At 45.2% G+C, this 18,506-nt stretch overlaps 1 protein-coding gene across 1 annotated transcript; it reads left to right on the forward strand.

Annotated features, from left to right (window-relative positions):
* Positions 1 to 530: 530 nt before the first annotated feature.
* On the forward strand, positions 531 to 13,110 carry irs2b (insulin receptor substrate 2b). The gene is made up of 2 exons (XM_075479459.1): positions 531 to 4,211; positions 10,731 to 13,110. Exons 1-2 carry the CDS (start codon positions 881 to 883, stop codon positions 10,733 to 10,735), a joined length of 3,336 nt encoding a protein of 1,111 aa, XP_075335574.1. The 5' UTR covers positions 531 to 880; the 3' UTR covers positions 10,736 to 13,110.
* The last annotated feature ends 5,396 nt before the right edge of the window (positions 13,111 to 18,506 follow it).

The raw sequence follows: 18,506 nt of genomic DNA on the forward strand, positions 1-18,506 counted from the left end.
GAAGGCTGAAGTAGAATATCTCGTTTTTAACCGTAAGTGTATTCTGGTTGAGAGTGCACAGGGAATATTCAGTTCGTGCGCCACTGCGGGCTCTGGGTGCTTGTTTACCAGCTGGACGTATGACTGGGATGACTCCCTCTTGTCACGTCACAAAATGGTCAAGAGGTCGTGGAAAACACTTCCTGTGCTAGGAGTTGATTATCAGAAAACTATGAATATGCTCGTGTGAACAAAGTCACTTTTTATGTTCATATGAGTCAAGTTCATTCGTTCTGCGCTTATGATAATTACATATTCAGGTTAAAAAGTGTTTTATAATTTACTCAAATGCCTTAAATGACGCAAATGAAGGCTTTATAGGTCAGGAGCATCTTGTTTGTTACACTATTTGAGGCTATATCCTGCTAAAAAAAAATCTCCCAAGAAGCCAAACGATGCATCATGGGACCAGAGAAGCTATAAATAAAGCTCCAGTCCTGACTGACTACGCTTAAATGAGTCGGAAGAGGGCAGAGTGATAGTAGGAGGGCTTTTTCCTTCTCTCTTTCCTTTGAACGGGGCAGTCTCACTCCAGCATTCATCCAGTTTCCACCAATAAGCCCAATGAGCTGAGTGCGCACCGCCCACTGTCGGCGTGCGTATTTTTTTCCTTCTCCTTTCCCTTCCTTTTTTTTAAGCAGAGCTGGATGTGTAGATCGTCACATGTTGTTCCCCCTCTTCAGTCCGGACACCAGCAGACATGTGTTGTTTATTTCTCGGCTGTGGAAGAAGAGGGACGCACGTACGCCGGCTCTGGAAATAGAGGATTAAAGTAAAGCGCGTCGTTTCTTTTGCAACTCGAGGAAAGGAAGCGTGGTGTCTAGAAGTGAAGGACGAGAGAATGGCGAGTCCGCCAAACACGGGAGATCAGTCGTTATTGGCCAGTAATGCGAACAACGGCGTCAAGAAATGTGGATATCTGAAGAAGCAGAAACACGGACACAAACGCTTTTTCGTTTTAAAGGATCCGAGTGAGGGTTTCCCTGCCCGGCTGGAGTACTACGAGAGTGAGAAGAAATGGAAAAACAAATCGGCCGCCAAGAGAGTTATTTCTCTGGACAGCTGCCTCAATATCAGCAAGAGAGCGGACGCAAAACACAAATATCTTATTGCTCTTTATACTAAGGACGAATATTTCGCCGTGGCGGCGGAAAACGAGCAGGAGCAGGAGAGCTGGTACCGGGCGCTGACGGATTTAATGGCAGAGGGGAGAGTCTATGACGGCTCGGCGTCCAACTCTGCGTCCTCTCTGGTTGGCTTTGACGAGGCGAGCTACGGTGTAATAACGCCGGTGACCGCCGCCTACAAGGAGGTATGGCAAGTAAATCTGAAATCCAGAGGCCTGGGACAGAGCAGAAATTTGACCGGGGTGTACAGACTCTGTCTCTCCAGCCGGACCATCAGCTTCGTCAAGCTCAACTCAGACGTCGCCTCAGTCATTTTACAGCTGATGAACATCCGGAGGTGCGGCCACTCTGACAGCTTTTTCTTCATTGAGGTTGGTCGATCTGCAGCCACCGGTCCGGGGGAGCTGTGGATGCAGGCTGATGACTCTGTGGTGGCTCAAAATATCCACGAAACTATCTTGGAGGCGATGAAAGCGATGAAGGAGCTGTCGGAGTTTCGTCCGCGCAGCAAAAGCCAGTCGTCTGGTACAAACCCCATCTCTGTACCCACACGGAGGCACCTGAACAACCTCCCCCCGAGCCAGACCGGGCTCCCCCGGCGCTCGCGCACTGACAGCATGGCTGCTACTTCTCCTGTGAGCAAATGTTCATCTTGTCGAATACGCGCGGCGAGTGAGGGCGACGGCACCATGACACGCCCAATGTCAGTCACAGGGAGCCCCCTCAGTCCGGGGATCCACAGGACCCTTCTGAGCAGATCGCACACCATTACAGCTCGCCCCTCTCTAACATTTGAATCTTCCACCCTCCAGCACAGTAAGTCCATGTCTATGCCCCTGTCTCATTCTCCGCCTGTGGCCACCACTTGCCCAGGAAATTGCTCAGATGGCACAGCCCCCCGCCCCTCCAGCTGCAGTGCATCCTTCTCAGGCTCCCCCAGTGATGCAGGTTTTATATCATGTGAGGAGTATGGTTCCAGCCCTGCAGATGCACGGGACCTCAGGCTACCTCTTACCCTCCGCAGCAACACTCCCGAATCTCTCAAAGCAGACACCCCCCCCTCCAGGGATGGTAGTGAACTCGATGGCTACATGGTGATGGAGCGGCAGAATCAGAATGGCTACCGGCGCTTATCTGAGCTTGAAAAAGTGTATCGAAAGCGCACATATTCTCTAACTACCCCCCGCCAGCAGAGGCGCCCCCCCCAAGTGTCCTCAGCCTCCCTGGATGAGTATACTCTTATGAGGGCCACATACACCAGAGGAAGCCAGTCTTCTCTGAGGTGTCACACTGCCTCCCCGAAAGGAAGCGCACTTGAAGATTACAGGGATCTTCATAACAGCGCTAACAGTCTCCATGGCAACAGTGGCTACATGCCTATGATGCCTGGTGTGGGATCTCAGACACCAGGTTCCAAGGACGATCCCTACATGCCCATGAGCCCCATGTGTGTTTCTGCTCCACAGCAGATCATCAACTCTCGTTCACACTCCTCTTCTGCTGGGCTGGCCCCACGCACAGACTCACCGGGGAGTATATCTCTCGAGGACAGTGGTTACATGCCCATGTGGTGCGGAAACAAGATGTCAGTCGAGAGCACTGATGGAAAGCCCAACAACGCAGAGTACCTGTACATGTCTCCTGTTGACACTTTGGTGTCTCTTACACCTTCAGACTACATTCTCAGCCCTTCAGGGGATCCCCACCTCCAGCACAGACAACTCTATTCTTACAGCTCTTTGCCAAGATCACTTAAAGGACAGTGTCAGCGGAATGGGTCAAATGACACAGACCAGTATGTGGTGATGAGTTTACAGAGACAACGGATAGAAGAGGAGTCCAACTATTGTCCTCTCTCTCCAGGGGAATCAGTACCCAGCAGCTCTCCAGAAATACAAGGCGCTCCGTATTCTGTTCCATCTCCTCTTAGACTGGCTCGGATAGATGGAGGTCTGGTACACCGCAACAGGGTGTGTCGACCCACTCGCCTGGCTCTTGAATCCCTAAAAACGTTGCCATGCATGACCGAACATCCCCTTCCCTCTGAGCCACGCAGCCCTGGAGAGTACATCAACATAGATTTCAGTAGCGCTGCCCATACCCAGCAAGCACCCACAGTGACAGAGAGCTCTGAGTCCTCTGGGAGTTTAAAATCTGCAGAGAGGGGATCCCTGTTATTCTCAGACTATGCTAACATTGAGGTCAGCTCCCCTGTTCACCAAGCCGGGGGCTCCCCCCCAAGAGGGTGTTTAAGGCACACACCTGAAGTCTTGACCTGCCCCAGTCTGAGCGCCCTGCAGGACACGCAGGGCAGTGAGGCAGAAAAAGAGGAAAAAAGGATAGAGGGACAGGCGAAGGAAAGGGGGGTGGTGGAGGAATATCCTCTCCAACAGCAGGGCCCTGTGAGTCAGCCTCCGCCGGTCAAAGATGACTACACCGAGATGACCTTTGGTCCTCCTGCTCCTTTACCTGTTCTCTGCACCCCTGATGCTGCCCCCCTCCCCACCAGCCCCACTGCATGTGTGAAGAGACTCAGCCTGGAGAGCAGCATAGTTGATGCGGTGCCCCCTGTGCCTGTGGACTCTTTTCTCTTGGGGGCTCCTTCGTTATCGGTCACAGTCGTGGATCCAGACAGGGGGGCTAAAGTTATCCGGGCTGACCCTCAAGGGCGTCGGCGTCACAGCTCTGAGACCTTCTCCTCCACCACCACTGTTACACCCGTTTGTCCATCATTCGCCCACGACACCAAGCGACACAGCTCTGCCTCTGTGGAGAACGTGTCCCGCACTGTTCGCAGCTCTGAGGGCCCTGACGAGGACTATGGCATTCCCATGTGCAGGGAAACTTCAGCTGGTTATCAAAACGGACTCAACTACATTGCCTTAAACTTGATGGAGGGGAACCTTGCAGGATGCAGGTTAGGGGGGTGTGACGAACTTCTAAGGTTCAAGACAGCCTGCGGCTGCAAGGGGGGGCTGAATGGCTTCAACACGAGCCCCTATGCCAGCATGGGATTCAAGGAGACTACTACTGCTGCTGTGAAAGGTGAGTTTTCAAACTTGTCACACATATCCATTCAGTAGTTTTTAATTCACAAAGGGAGTGGTATTGAACTAGAGTGGGATTAAGATCTGCGCCAGGGTGACGTTATTGTCACCACAAATAGGCCACAGGTAATATTTGCTCCAAAGTTATTATAACTCTCTATCATAGAAAATGCCTAAGGTAGCTTTGTCATCTGCACTAGACCCTGTCTCCTCCCATTAGATGGATCCTGCTTTGCTGCTGGTTGAAAGCTGACATACATCTTATGCGTTATTGGTCTCAACAGCTCTTTCACAACCTTGTAATTGTGACTGAAAAAGCTAGTCTTATGAAATCCAATGCAGTGAGCACATCCATCAGCTGCGTCTATTTTACCCAAACACTGATATGTAAACACAGGCTACAGGAGCTAAGAGACGTAAAGTAGTTATTAGCATTGCTCTTGGGTGTGTGCTGGGATGTTTAGGGAGGATTAGTCCCCGACTCGTCACACCCATGACCCTGAAGATTCTCAAGGCTGTGCGATGCTGACGAAGGCTTTCATCCGTTTGTAACTGCAAACTGGAAATGGCTTTATTTACTTCAGAATTAAAGCTTTGCATCAGAATATTTGTGAAAGAAGCTTTGAAGAGTGCAGTGCAATTAAATGGTGTCTATATTCTCCACGGCATGCTGCTTTCTACCTTGCTTATTGGGGGTACAGCTTTTGGAGTAAAGTTATTGTTATCAGGATGTGTTTTGCTCTGCAACTATCTTATTTTGAAACCGCTCTTCATGGCTATATTCTGTCTTGCTTGATGCTCCTGTTGTGTGTTTGTGTGAATGGTCTGCTCTGATCTCCCTTAGTGACGCAGTTTTGTACCACGTCAGCATTTAGAAGGGAAAAAAAAAATCTAATCTGATACGCACTCAGCGCTACACGTGATGCTTCTGTATGAGCAGCTAGAACAGTTAAAAAACACTTCTTTTTTTTAATCAATAAATTCCTAAGTCACTGTTTTGTAACATTTAGAAGCTGATATGTGCCTCTGAGTAAGTAGTGAAATCTTTGTGACTAGAGGGAAGGAACTGTTGCCATCAAAATATTACCTTTCACCTCGTTTTGTTCGGTATTGCATCAGAAGCTTTTCATGCGTTTGTAAATGGCAGGGATTATTTACAGAGATGGATGACCTGGCAGGGGCAAGTCAGAAGTTGCTGTTGCTTGAAAAGAAAACACATCTTGTCGGGATCATTGTGAGTCAGACGTCTGTGTTCCTGATGGTGAAATACAAGAGTTTAATATGTGTTTGTGCTTTCACAACCAAGTTGTCTCCGTGTCAGCTGGCTCATGCTGTGAGCGCAGCCAGTGTGGGGCTTGGTGCAAGTCATTGGGTTCCCCAGAAAAACAAGTGAGTCAGTTGTTTATCAATTGTCAGGTACTGGGTTTCAGGGCTGGAATGTGGGCAGTGTGCAAAGGTTGCTGGGAGAGGTGAATGCTCATTTGTTTTTCTAACCTGGCTGGATGGACTCAGATGGGGGATGGGAGGACTCTTTTTTTCTTTTTTTGTTACTGCGAACCACTTAACAAACATGCCAGTGAATTTTTTTTTCATTTTCACTTTTCCACAAGATGATAACGACATTTGACTTGAATGAGGTACGAGCGCACTTGTACACAACCTCCCCATTATTGTCACAGAAAAGCTGATATTTGATCCCAAGTGGAAACATTTGTCCACGGCTACGTGAGGAGGAGGAAAGAGGGAGGTGAAAGAACAACGATGATGGGTGGATTACTTGTTTTGTTTTTCCTCTACAACAGAATAGACAGTTGAACTGTTGGCTGAAGGAAGGCAGACGGTGAAGAGGAGGAACGGAGGAGCAAGGAAGGCCGAAAGAGAATATAAACATGAGGAAACTAAGATTAGTGTCAGCCTAGTTAAAGGTGGATGGCCTTTGCCATAAAAAAAACAGAGAATTCCTGTTTTTTGTTTATGTGCAGAGAGAGAAAGAAAGGACACGCCTGTTTACTACTAGATGACAAGCCTTACTACATTCTCTGGTAATCTCTGAGTGAACCATAGTTTGCATTCCAGTCATTGCATGGAATACGTTAGGGCTTCACCTGTTCTCGTTTAGAATCTCAAGTTGCAGAGAGGGAGGAGGATGCCGCAAATATGTAAACATCCTGCCTTTGGACGTATAGGAGGTTTACATGTGGCAAAGCGAGAAGTGTTTTAGTCAGTCACTTAAGAATTCATGCTTTGGGTTTTAGTTTCCGGTACAACTTTCATGTGCCTGCTAACAATAGAAGTGGCACTTTGGAAATACCACATGAGAACTCATGTTTTTTCAAATTCAACTCATTTAATTTTTTCTAATGTAGGACTTAAAGAAGCCTATAACAAAAAAAATAAAGAATTGATGAAAACTCATCTATTTCATGAGTTTTGACAGTCTTGTGCGTGTCTGTGTGAGTGGTATTGTTGGACATATTTATTTCCATGTTGGTAATGAAAAAAGAGGGCGTGTGCTCTGTTTTCACACCATCTCTTTATTCCCTTTGTTTGACTGTCCTCATCCCATCTCTCTCTCTCTTTTTTTTTTTTGGCCTCATGCAGACCGCTTTATCTTGCCCCTGTCATCTTCTTTTCTGATTTCTGTCCTCGTTCATCTAATGACTCTCTTTCTGACCTGAAGCATGGGTGCAGACAGAGAAGAAAACTGACTCACGCTCTCCATTTGTGGGCCCAGACATCCCGCCCCCCCCTCGAAACACGCCAAACACACTCACAGACAGGTTTTAACTCTGTGTGCCTCTACCATGTGCGTACATATACAGCCATCAGCAGATGGTGTGGGGTAAGGAGGGGGGGTAACGGGGTCAGGGGTTTTTTGCACCTGCCCCGCCAAGCAGTGCTCACTGGTTATCTGGCCCCTCAGAGGAGAGTGACAATACGGCAATGACTGGCCACCATCTGCCACCACAACAACGTGGAGAGGGTTGGGGGTGTGGCCAAGCAGTTTCAAGAAGCCAGCGCAAAACCCTTCCCCCTCTCCTCTCCTCTCCTCTCCTCCTGTGCATCCTCCTCCCCCATATCCCCCTTTTCTTCTCTCCAGACACTGGTTTCTGTTTTCCAGAAACCATGTGACCCCCCCCCCCCCACTCAAACATACACCTTCTCCACATCAGTGCATTTCAGTGTTTTGTTTTTCCTGTTTTTCAATCGCAGTGGATCATCTTGGATCACCAGAGGTTACGGGTGGTTGTCTGGATTAAAAAAAGATAGCTAATTATACGTGAGTAGAGTCGGTAACAGGACTCTAGATGCGTTGATGGCCTCTGTTTCAAATGTACGGCTACTGCCATTTCAATTGCCGTTTTTTTTTTTTTTTGGGCTCATTGATGATGGACATCTTTTAAAGCATAAATCACGAACACGATGAATTTATCGGGGTGCCATCATCATACATAGAATATTTTCGGTGCACAACGATGTCTACGTTCGGCGCCCTGATCACACACAGTAATCTGTGATCACACAACGTCTTTCCTCACCTGTCCTGAACACCCCTCCCAGTCAGACACACATACGCGGCGCTCCTGGCTGCCCGATACATAACTCTTTGAGCAAAGTAGGGCGGGATGTTCCAGCACTAGATCAAAACAACGTTAACCTCCCGTATCCTCAATTTAGCTTGGAGGTAAGAAGGATTACGTTCACTTCAGGATTAGACATTGTTCAGTAGCTTGTTTTTCGAGAGGTAAGGAAGAGACGGAGGCTCTGTGGGTGACATGAGTACACCTTCCAAATAGCAATTATACATGCAAATAAGCACAGGGTAGTTTAGGGGCAGCTGGCCTCTTTAGACATTTTCAGGCCGGTTCATAAAATCTTCTTAGACTTTGTGCAGCACTTCATTGCTTTAACGCTTCTCTGAAGAGATGTAAATAGCATATTGGGCTGTAATATTAAGAATAAAGGAGTTTGCAGATGCGTCTAAAGCGGAATGATATGTCAACTGTCATCTTAAGTCAATCAGAAGCACAAATCAGCTGCTGATTAGCAGTTTAAGAAATAAGTTTTGAGCCAAACGACGAAGCGTTGTGTGACAATTTGTTACTTTGCTTTGTTTTAGCTAACTGTAGACCCAAAATCTTTGGAAACTAAACACTTGAATGCATCAGCTGATGTATTGGAAAGCCGCCTTGTTTTCAGCAGCGACAAGATAACGTCTAAAAAGACAAGCCAAAGCGGAGAAGGCGTTGATCGATTCTTCTGAAACCGATGTAAGAATGAGTCAGCAAGTTGACGGAGCTTAGTGTGGTTGTTGTTTTTGTTTTGCTGGTCAGACTGAGGTGTGGGAGGTCAGAGGTGTCAGCCTGTGTTTGTTTGGCAGAGCGCTGCTGTAGATCAGGGAGGAGCCGGCAAGGCAGGAATGTAAACAGCGCAGATCTGAGCCCGCTGATCTTTCAGTGTCAATTTCCAGCTTACTCTTATTGAAAACAAGTCGACTGTCTTCTCTCTCACTGTCCGAGTGTGATCAGTTCCGCCTGAAAGCCAGAATCATTTAGCTGGGGGACGGCAGGACACTACTTAAGTAGGCGATGCATCTACAAACACGAAGACTTGTTTACATCCGAAGAGCAGGAGTGGAAGCTGCTTATACATAACTCTGTGCATGTGTGTCCTAGCTCTGAATGGAGCAAGGCTAATTTTAGCATGAGAGAACTAAATAAAAAATGAAAAGAGCCTGTGTGTGTGTGTGTGTGTGTGTGTGTGTGTGTGTGATTGCTGTGTGTGTATGTGACTGTGTGTGCCTCTGTGTGGGTTTGCACAGAGAGGGGAGCAGACATTTGGGCTGCAGGGAGGGGCGGAGGGTGTGTGTGCATGTGCTCAAAAAAGAGGAGGGGTAGAAGGCAATGGGTTCATTCTCCCGCTGTACCTCTGTCCCCTCCTTTCAATAACATCCCCCCTCCCCAAATCTTCCTGCCCACCCAGACTTTTCTCAGATCGGCTTGTGTTTGAATAGCAGCGTGTGTGGCCGGTCCCCGTACGCCATATTGCCGACTTGGACTATGGTCCGTTGATGAAAAAAACTGGGATCTTTAGGTCTGTGTTTGGGGCTACACCTGGTTGCCAATCTGAGCTGTTAGTGATTCACTTCTCCTTCCCGGCAAATCTCTGTCATTCTCACCCAAGTGCCTGTCTCTACAGGCCGCCGACTGGCCCAGCCCCTTCAGAAACACACACACACACACATTCGGATTGTTATGGTCTGTCGGTCCCATGACCTCACTGCATTCCCGTTCCTCTCTGTCAGGTTGATTCTGTTACTGTGGTTTTTCCACCACTTCCCACCCCAGTGTTTCTTTTTGTTCCGTCTCTGACGCCTGTGCTGATGAAGAAGCAGAGCCCAGCCAGCACAGGTGGCCTCAGGAGTGAAATCAATTATTCTATTATTCAAATGGGCTCAACGGGTCCATATCTTTGCTTCTCAAACACCCCAGAGCAGCTTCCACATGTTTTTTTTCTGTCTCTCTGGTCATCAGTAATGTCCATGTCTGTGATGCTTTAGAATCAATATTAGCATCAGTACTTTCATTTGCAGAGAGAGTATGTTTAGGGCAAAGATGGAGAACAGAAGTGTGTGTGTGTGTGTGTGTGTGTGTGTGTGTGTGTGTGTGTGTGTGTGTGTGTGTGTGTGTGTGTGTGTGTGTGTGTGTGTGTGTGTGTGTGTGTGTTTATGGTGAGAATAGTTGAGGAAGGGGAAGATGGGGGGTGGAGGTAAAGCAAGGATTCTGAATGAGAGGTTTGTTTCAGAGAATGACGATCACATTCAGCTTTGTGAAAACGGCTCTTGTTCACGGCCAGGAAGAAGGAGAGGAGACAGCCAATGAGGGAAGAAATGCAGCCGCTGTGTGTGTATTTGTGTCAGCCAGCCAAGACTTCCGCTCCCATCTGATAGCTCTGCATGCAAATGAAACCTCACAAACATGTACACAGGGGCAAGGGTCAGCACAGCTTTCCACTGGGAGAAAAGCAACACTCTAAAGGCTCTGGGTTCGTGGTATTTGAAAGCACATAGTTGTGGTGTGTGTGTGTGGGGGGTGTCTGTGTGAGCGATGGAGAATACCTGCGTATGTTTATAAGTGTGAAAGTGTTGTTGTTGTCACTTTTGTCGTCAGTGGAGACGGTCTCTGTTTCAGCTGCGCAGCGCTAAATGCCACGCTGTTTTTCTCCTGCCCTGAAAGCACCTGCCACTTCAGTGTCTACCAGCTGAGGAGACACACACACACACACACACACACACACACACACAAAAGCGGACCCCTCGAAGAGCATTTATTCCTTACTTGGTAATGATGAGTGGGGATATCAGCTTTGCTTGATTTCCCCTCCATGGCTTTGTGTTTCATGTGCCCATGATCAGATGGGAAAAAATATTCTCTGGCTACATTCAAATTCATATCATAAAAAAAATTCCAAGAACAGACACTCACCCGTGACGGTTTTTGTTTTTCTCTTCTTTCAGAATGAAGACCGATGGGTCTTCCTCGCTCTCCTCCCCCTCCTCCTCCTCCGTCTCCTGTGAAAGTAGGATTTCACTGCAGCCAGATGACAAGGTCGCCACAGCAACAGCTGGACCCCGCGCTGCAGCCGATGTCCCTTGACCTCTTCGCTGCCTCTGGGGGGTCACGAGGACGGCCATCACCATGGAAACACGGACACTTGACCTTTGCCCCAAATGTTGCCTCCTTTTTCTTGGCACCCGAACACTCAGGTGCCATTGCTGCTGTAGTCCTAGATGAAAGAAAATGACAAGAAATTAAATAGACTTTTGACTCTAACACTAGATGGGTGACTATGTGTCTTTGTATGTAGGCCTTCAAATACTTCTGCAGTATATCATTAAGTTAATTACTCTTACTGTTATGATCATCTCCACACTTTCCGCTGGCTTTTTTTTCGGCTTCAGCCAGCAGATGCCAGATATTCTCACCTGAAAACCTGTGAACCAAACCTGGAGAGCATGCGTATACACATACACGCAAAAAGACCTTTTATGCATACTGATTACATGTATTTATTTATTTATCGTGTATGTATGCATTAAATGTGTATGAGGATTTGTATACAAGATTGTACTGCAAAAAAGAGACGGCATTTATGGACATATTTAAAAGTAACATTTGCTCAAAAATAAAAATAAAACCCCTACCTCAGCACCAAGTCACACAGTAAAAATATATATATAAAATATTTATTTTTAGAGATGAATGTTTTTTTTCTTTTTCCTTTTCCTTTCTTTAAATTCATCAATCCAAAGCCTTACTCTAGCCATCAGCCTCAATCTGATGGACCCTCCTAGTTTGGACCTTTAAAAACACAGTATCAAAGATTTATCCGATCACGATTGAGAGACAGCCTCTCTGAGATTAAGTTCCCCTTCTTCCCACACGAATGGCACGAGTATGTATTGATAGCCCAGAGTAATATATTTATTCATATACCTCAGATGGAGCATTCACACACACACACTAAAATGATATCAAGAGGACCTTGGAGGTGTAGTTGACATTGCATTGCAAACGTGTGCGGCTGTCACAGATCCAAACACTGCAGCAGAGCCAGGTCCAAGTGAACCAGATCATTAAAAAACTGAGCCCAAGTCTCAGTCTTTGTTCCCTTTACCAACCCACATGTGATATCCTGCACACAGCCTGCAGAATGTTGTGACCTGTCGGTACAAGGGACAGGAACCTGAATGTTTGAAGTTGTTTATACAGAGTAACTGGACCGCCCAGTATCTTACTTTATCTCACCCTATGCCTCATTGCGGAGCTCAGGCACTGAGCAATGTGGCGCCCGCGGGACTCGGTCTGACCGTCTGTTCGATAAGCTGCTCGATAGCTTGAATCCACGGCCTCCAGCTGCATGGTCTTGCATTTACAAACTCTCCAGATTGTAACACAAGACACACTGAATGTAGTAAATGCTGTGTTCTGAGCTTGGGAACACACAATCTAACACACACCAACAACTGCAACAACAATGAAACATCATGAGGTACTGAATGGGAACCACAACAAAGATACAAGCCGAATAAACGAAACAAACCAAGGGAAGTATCTTCTTATTTATCTGAACTCACAGGTACTTAACTTTTGCCTATATACTGTAAATAGTGCGGAGAATTACATCTGAGCAAATGCTGAGAAACTTTCAGAGGTGTTAAGTTAAATAACTTATGTTTGTACTGTACATAATATGTGTTTGAGTGAACTTTCTCATACACCAGAAGCACTAATTAAGTTATATGCTAACCAGTAAGGTTTGGCTTTGATTTCTCTTTTTAACTGTCATGGGATAGTCTTGCAAAATGGATGCCACTATGAGGACATTTTCTAATGCTGTAATTCTGAAAAAAAAAAAAAAAGATTTTAAAGAGATAATTAATACTTGACACAATTACTTCTTGATACTTAGGTACAAAACAAATGGCATATATGCAATATTTACACCTTTGACAATTAGTTTACAAAGACATACCAAATGTAGAAATACTGTCAATAATGTTTGTGAAACATTAAATCAAATTTTTTGCTGTTTGTACATTTTTTTTTTTCCAATTTTGAAATGAAAAACCTTTTTCTGCTTGTTGTTTTTTGCTAATGGAGACTCTTGGTGTTTTGAGCAGTGTTTTGCATTGGGATAATGTTTCAAGTTTTTATTCAGCATCTAAAGGTTACGATACGGGCTATGGCTTACCTTACTGTGTCTTTTCATTGTACATATTTCATATCATGCACATTGTGATGCTACTAAGAAATGATAATTTAAACTTAGCTCATTGCTTTAGATTGTATTGATTCTTTATAGACACATGCAATAAATAATGATATTTAAGAAAACTATGCACCTCTGTCTCAGTTTGTTTCCCCCACTTCTGACCATTTTCATCCCTCATGAACTGACACCTGTCAGAGAAGATCTCAATTCAGTCAATTGCCTTTTGCAGTGAAAACAAAAAGCCCTGATTTCTGATGAGTACATCAAATATTGGATGCTGGCACAGCCTAGCTTTTACTCCAGCATTAGCATTGTAATTGTTTTTGAACCTCACAGTCCCCACCCCCAGTGACAATAATTAGACCAGCATGTTGAATCAGCTCCTGTCACTGGGAGGGAATAAATAACAGTGATAAGATAATGATTTTTCACCCTCAGCTATATACTATCAGATTATTCGTTCTTACAGATTCGTTCTTGCACCTTAGGCAAATGTCCCAGCAGCGTGCAGCGAGGCTATAGGGCTAATGAGACAGCAGAGTCCTGGGGAAGAAAGTTTGCCTTAATGCAAATCCATGACTACTCTGTTCATTGCACATGTACACCCTCTTGCTTTAGTTGCACCTAATATTTAATTAAGGGCTGTTTTTTTCCAATTAAATAGCAAAAAAAAAAATGGATATGAAATGAGCTGCAGGCGTTTTTGTAACTGTGTATGTCCGCTGGTCTTTACTGTCACAAGAGTAGCTTGCTTGCAGATCAGGAGGAGTTCCTTTCATAAATGTGTGCTGACAGTGTCAAACATGAGAGATAGTACCTAAGCATATACTCCGACAAAAGCATTTCTGATGAAATATGCAAATTAGGGTTACGGTAAGATAATGCAAAGTCAGTGAATCAGCTCGTCTCCGTTTGTCTTTGTGTGAGTTCATGTATGAGTGCACACGAGTCAGCTTATGTTTCAACTGAGGTTGGGGGGGGGCATGCAGGAATCGATAGGTCCATATGAGTAACATGAAGTAGCCAGGGGCCCCCAGGGAGTCATCAGACTTATGGACAGGGACTTTCAGTACCTCCAAAGGAAATGGCATGCTTCCGGAAAGCAGTATGGTACTCCACATTAGTGGCAGTGTGTGAGAGTGTGTTTGTGTGTGATTTTAAAAGCTAGCAGGCTTTGTGGTCATTTGTGGATGTACCCTCCTCCTCAACCCCCCCACTCACCCAAAACACTCAGTCTTTGATTAGATCTGTGCACATGAATGAGAATGAACTGAGAATGAGAGATCTCAAAAATGCGCACATCAAAATACTGTATGGGAATGGAACAGAAAAAAACATCTGATATTTCATGTTTAGTTTTGTCACCTTAATCTATTTCTTTGATATACATCCATTCCTTCATTTGAGGCCTGCAACACATGACAAAAGAAGAAGTCTCAACAGTTGCTCTTTGTAATGCTGCCATTCATTCTCAGTTAAAAGATGCCGTGGCATTGAGGACACCAAGCAATGAAGTGTCTCAGTTGTCTTGAGGTATGCGACATTACAGAGCTGTCATTCTCATTTTTCTTTTCAAACTCCTCCACAAATTTTCTTTGGAGGATAGATGTGGAATGCAGGTTATCTGGATGAAAAATACGTGGACATCCCTGGAAAAGATGACACCTTGAAGGCAGCATATGTTGCTCGAAAGCTTTTCTGCGTTGATGCTGACATCACAGAAGTATAAACGAGCTTTGCTAATAGCACTCAGAAAACCCCACATCATCACAGAGACTGTTTTTTGAACTTTTTGATCTTTGGTCTGGAGCGCTTGCTGTCCATTTCTTCCATAATAGATTTGGAATTCTGGTCGGCCTGCTCGCATTTCTACTGTAGGACGGTCCATCCCAGATGCCTCAGAACCCAGAAAAGTTGATTCCGCCTCTGAACAAGGTAAACAAAAGACTTATTTTTTGCACAGTAAGGTTTTAGGGGCATCTTTGAATGTAACTCTATAATTTAATTACATCAGCAATGACTGAATGATGGGACGAGGCAGAGGCGATCACTGGTCTCCAGTTTAGCTCCGCGCCCCTGCCCTGACATACTGAAATTCCTCCAGATTTCATGAAGGGTTTAAATATATTCTGTACTGTGGGTGGATAGATATACAAATCAGTTCAAATCTTTACACTTTACTGACAAACAGGAAGTCATCTGCCCAACATTTCTCCTCAAGACTGAGCCTTTTGTCGATAATGTGTTGGAATGTTTCTCAAATGCTCCCGCTACAATTGGAACAACCAGTCACACCTTGGATCTTGTGACCAACATGTCGGTAAACAACTCACAGGTGACAATGACCTACGGCACCCATAGAATGGTGGGTGTGTGTGTGTGGGTCTGTGAATCCCATGTGACCTCAGTGACTCTCATATGAACTCAATGACTCTCCTGATGCCCCAGCTACAGCTTTTAAGCCTGAAACTCTGCTGGTTAGAACCGAGGGGGCCTGGATGAGAGAGGAAATGCCTTTAAAAAAAACAAGAAAAAGAAGTACAATTGCCTCTTTTCATTCAATTTCTGGCCTGAAATACAGGAATGGATGTATGTTAACTAATGAAATTATTAGCCTAAACAAAAACATGAAATATCCTCAGTTCATACGGTCTGCAATGAAATTAAAGTAAAAAATAAGCATTCTTTTCCACACCGTCCCAACTTTTTCTGATTTGTCAGAGAAGCATACAACAACCATTTTATTGTGACACCCTGCAAAATTCCCCAAGCTTCATCTCCATTGTCTCATAGGGGCATTTTTCTTTTTTTTTTCTTCTTCCAACCCACCAGTGGTGATCATCTGAATATTTCAGATTCTTGTGACTGCTCCGATCATGTTTAGATCAGACCTTTTAAAAAGGAACACTTCTGAGCATGGTAAGATACTTAACATTCTCAGTATTTTTTCCTCCACAGCCTTTAGGAGAAGAGTCATTCTACTGTAGTAAACACATGACAAGAATTTGGCTTTCGTCAACTCTGTCTGCAGATGTGGTGTGGTGCTGCACGGACACATTGATATTCAGGTTCCCAAGATATTTCTTACAAGCAGGAATGAGCACTTCTGTACAGAGAAATGTGTTCACCATTTTTGCAGATTTACCGTATGGAAGATAATGGATGACAAGCTGAGAGTCAGGCTGCATTCTGAGAGACTCCCATCATATCCGTTTAACTGATTCCTCTCCAACCATGGAAACCTATGCAAATGGGACTTCGTTCTTATGCGAGTCAGTGTCAACACTTATCTCTTTCGCTCTCACACACACACACACACACACAAACACCCGACTGTACACTTGGAGCACTGGGACACAGTTACACTCCTGTGTCATATTTTTTGGCGTTGCATAACCTGCCAGCTGAAGTGCAGTAAATAAAGGAGGACTTCCCCTTCCAAGTGTAACCTGAGAATGCAGAAACTGTTTCTTTCCATCCACATTTACGTGCTCATGTGCACCGTTGCATAAACAAAAACACAAACTTACAGTGGAAGAGTTCACACTGCACACATGAGTGAGAGGAGCCCGACAAACAAACTTAACCAATATGAGCCTGCTTTTTTAAAGAAGGAAGTTCATGTGAATATTTTACAAGATAAATAGATAAGAGACCAAGGGGTAGAAAGAGAAGGTAGTGCTCATGGGGACAAGGATGTTACTCCAGAATAACGTTTGAATAAGCGTTAGGGTTTTCAGGAAGTTACCAAAGATCACTCCACTGTTTTCTAAGAGGTTTCCAACCCTGAAACTATGATTCTTGAGAAATGAGTCAGTTCTGTAATCCCAGTTGGTTCTGACCAAGCATGTGCAAGAATGTGTGTGTGTGGGAGTGCCTGTCACTCACTTCAATTGCTGTCTATGTGTGTTTGTAAGTGCACACATGTGTGCATGGTCAGCTTGTTCAGTACACATTCCCAGCTGTTTTCCAGGTAGTGTTCTCACGCTTCTTCTGCATCTCCTGTTTCTCACGCTGGCTGCTTTAACCGTAATCCCTAGCAACACACACACACACACACACGCACACACACGCATATATATACACAAACACTCACACACTAGCCTGTCGTTTTACCTGGATGAATATAAACCCACTTCACACTCTCAAACACAGACACACTCACACACCCCTTCCTGTAACAGATGATAGAGGAGCAGCCACAACAAAGACAGGACAGAGGAAAATAAGCACACTCACAAACAAACACACACACACACACACACACACACACACACACACACACATACAAACAATGAGAGAGAGAATGGAGCAATTGAGGTGAACAGGAAGAAACAGGGAGAGGCAGGTAGGAGAGATGGAAAGACAAAGAGAGGGGAGAAGGTGCAGGAGCCAACAGGATGAGCTCACGTTCGCCCCTGGCCCCGCCTGCTGTGCGTGAGTCACACTTGGCAGGTGGGTCTGAACGAGTGTTTACAGCTGCAGGTCAGCTCCGGGTGTGTCCTCATTACTGTGCTGGTGAACATGTTTTCTCAAGCACAGGTAAGGCTTTTCATTACATCAGTGTTTCAGCAGGTTTACGATCCCCAACATAATCAAAGTGGCAATCAGAAAGAGCGTCATGTAAAACACAGACAAACTTTTACAAAACAGTTTTGTGGAACATAAATGAAGAAAAACTGCATGCAGAGAGCATGATGTCAGCGTTTCAAATTTGGAAACTCTTGAGCCCTGTTGTCCCTCGACGGCGACCACAATCACAGAGAGCATCAAAAGAGCGCAGCGTTCCCCTCCCTGCTTTTGCCTCAAAGTGATGGATGTGGTCGGCGGACACAGCACACAACCTGCAGACAGCCACCAGTTCCTTAGAAGGCAACAACATCTGCTGCCTTGGCTGCTGTGTGTCAGTGATCTGCCTGTGTGCATTTCATTTGTGGGATCCTGCGTGTACGCGCTCAAGGGGCTGAAAGAATGTACGGTGATGACATGTTAACACAAAGATGTGGATTTTAGAGGGTGAAAATGTCACCCAGCAAAGCTCAACGCTCAGATGCAAAAGTTTGCTCAGAATGCCTGTTTAATGTCAAGTGAGTTGAAAATGAACTGCTCTCCAACACACATCAAGTTTAAGAGCAGGCATCCTCTTTTATGTTATTTTTTAAAGCCTAGACCGGAGTATCATTTAGATTTAGCCTAATTTAAGATATAAGAAGGTAAGGGAGAGATATATCCAAAAGTTTGAGCAACACAAGAGATCTGAGCTTATAACCAGAGTTGGGAATCTCAATGAGCTTGTTAGGCTTGTCAACAATCACTGTTAAGGAAGGCCAGATTTAAACTTGCCTTCCACATCCTGCCTCAAAAGACTCCCCCCCAAACGTGAGGAGGACTTCTGTCAGAAGTCAGAAGAAAATCTTAGTTGCAAAAAGGATTTCATGGCTAGGATTTGTTGCCATCTTGCAAATTTGTAACCCTAATTGTGACACTGATGCGTTTTTGTTGACGTGGAGAAATGTAC

Source organism: Odontesthes bonariensis, chromosome 12 (assembly GCF_027942865.1).
Source record: "Odontesthes bonariensis isolate fOdoBon6 chromosome 12, fOdoBon6.hap1, whole genome shotgun sequence".
Lineage (NCBI taxonomy): Eukaryota > Metazoa > Chordata > Actinopteri > Atheriniformes > Atherinopsidae > Odontesthes > Odontesthes bonariensis.

Coding starts and splice junctions, on each gene's coding strand:
- irs2b (XM_075479459.1), top strand. CDS start 881: ATGGCGAGTCCGCCAAACACGGGAGATCAGTCGTTATTGGCCAGTAAT.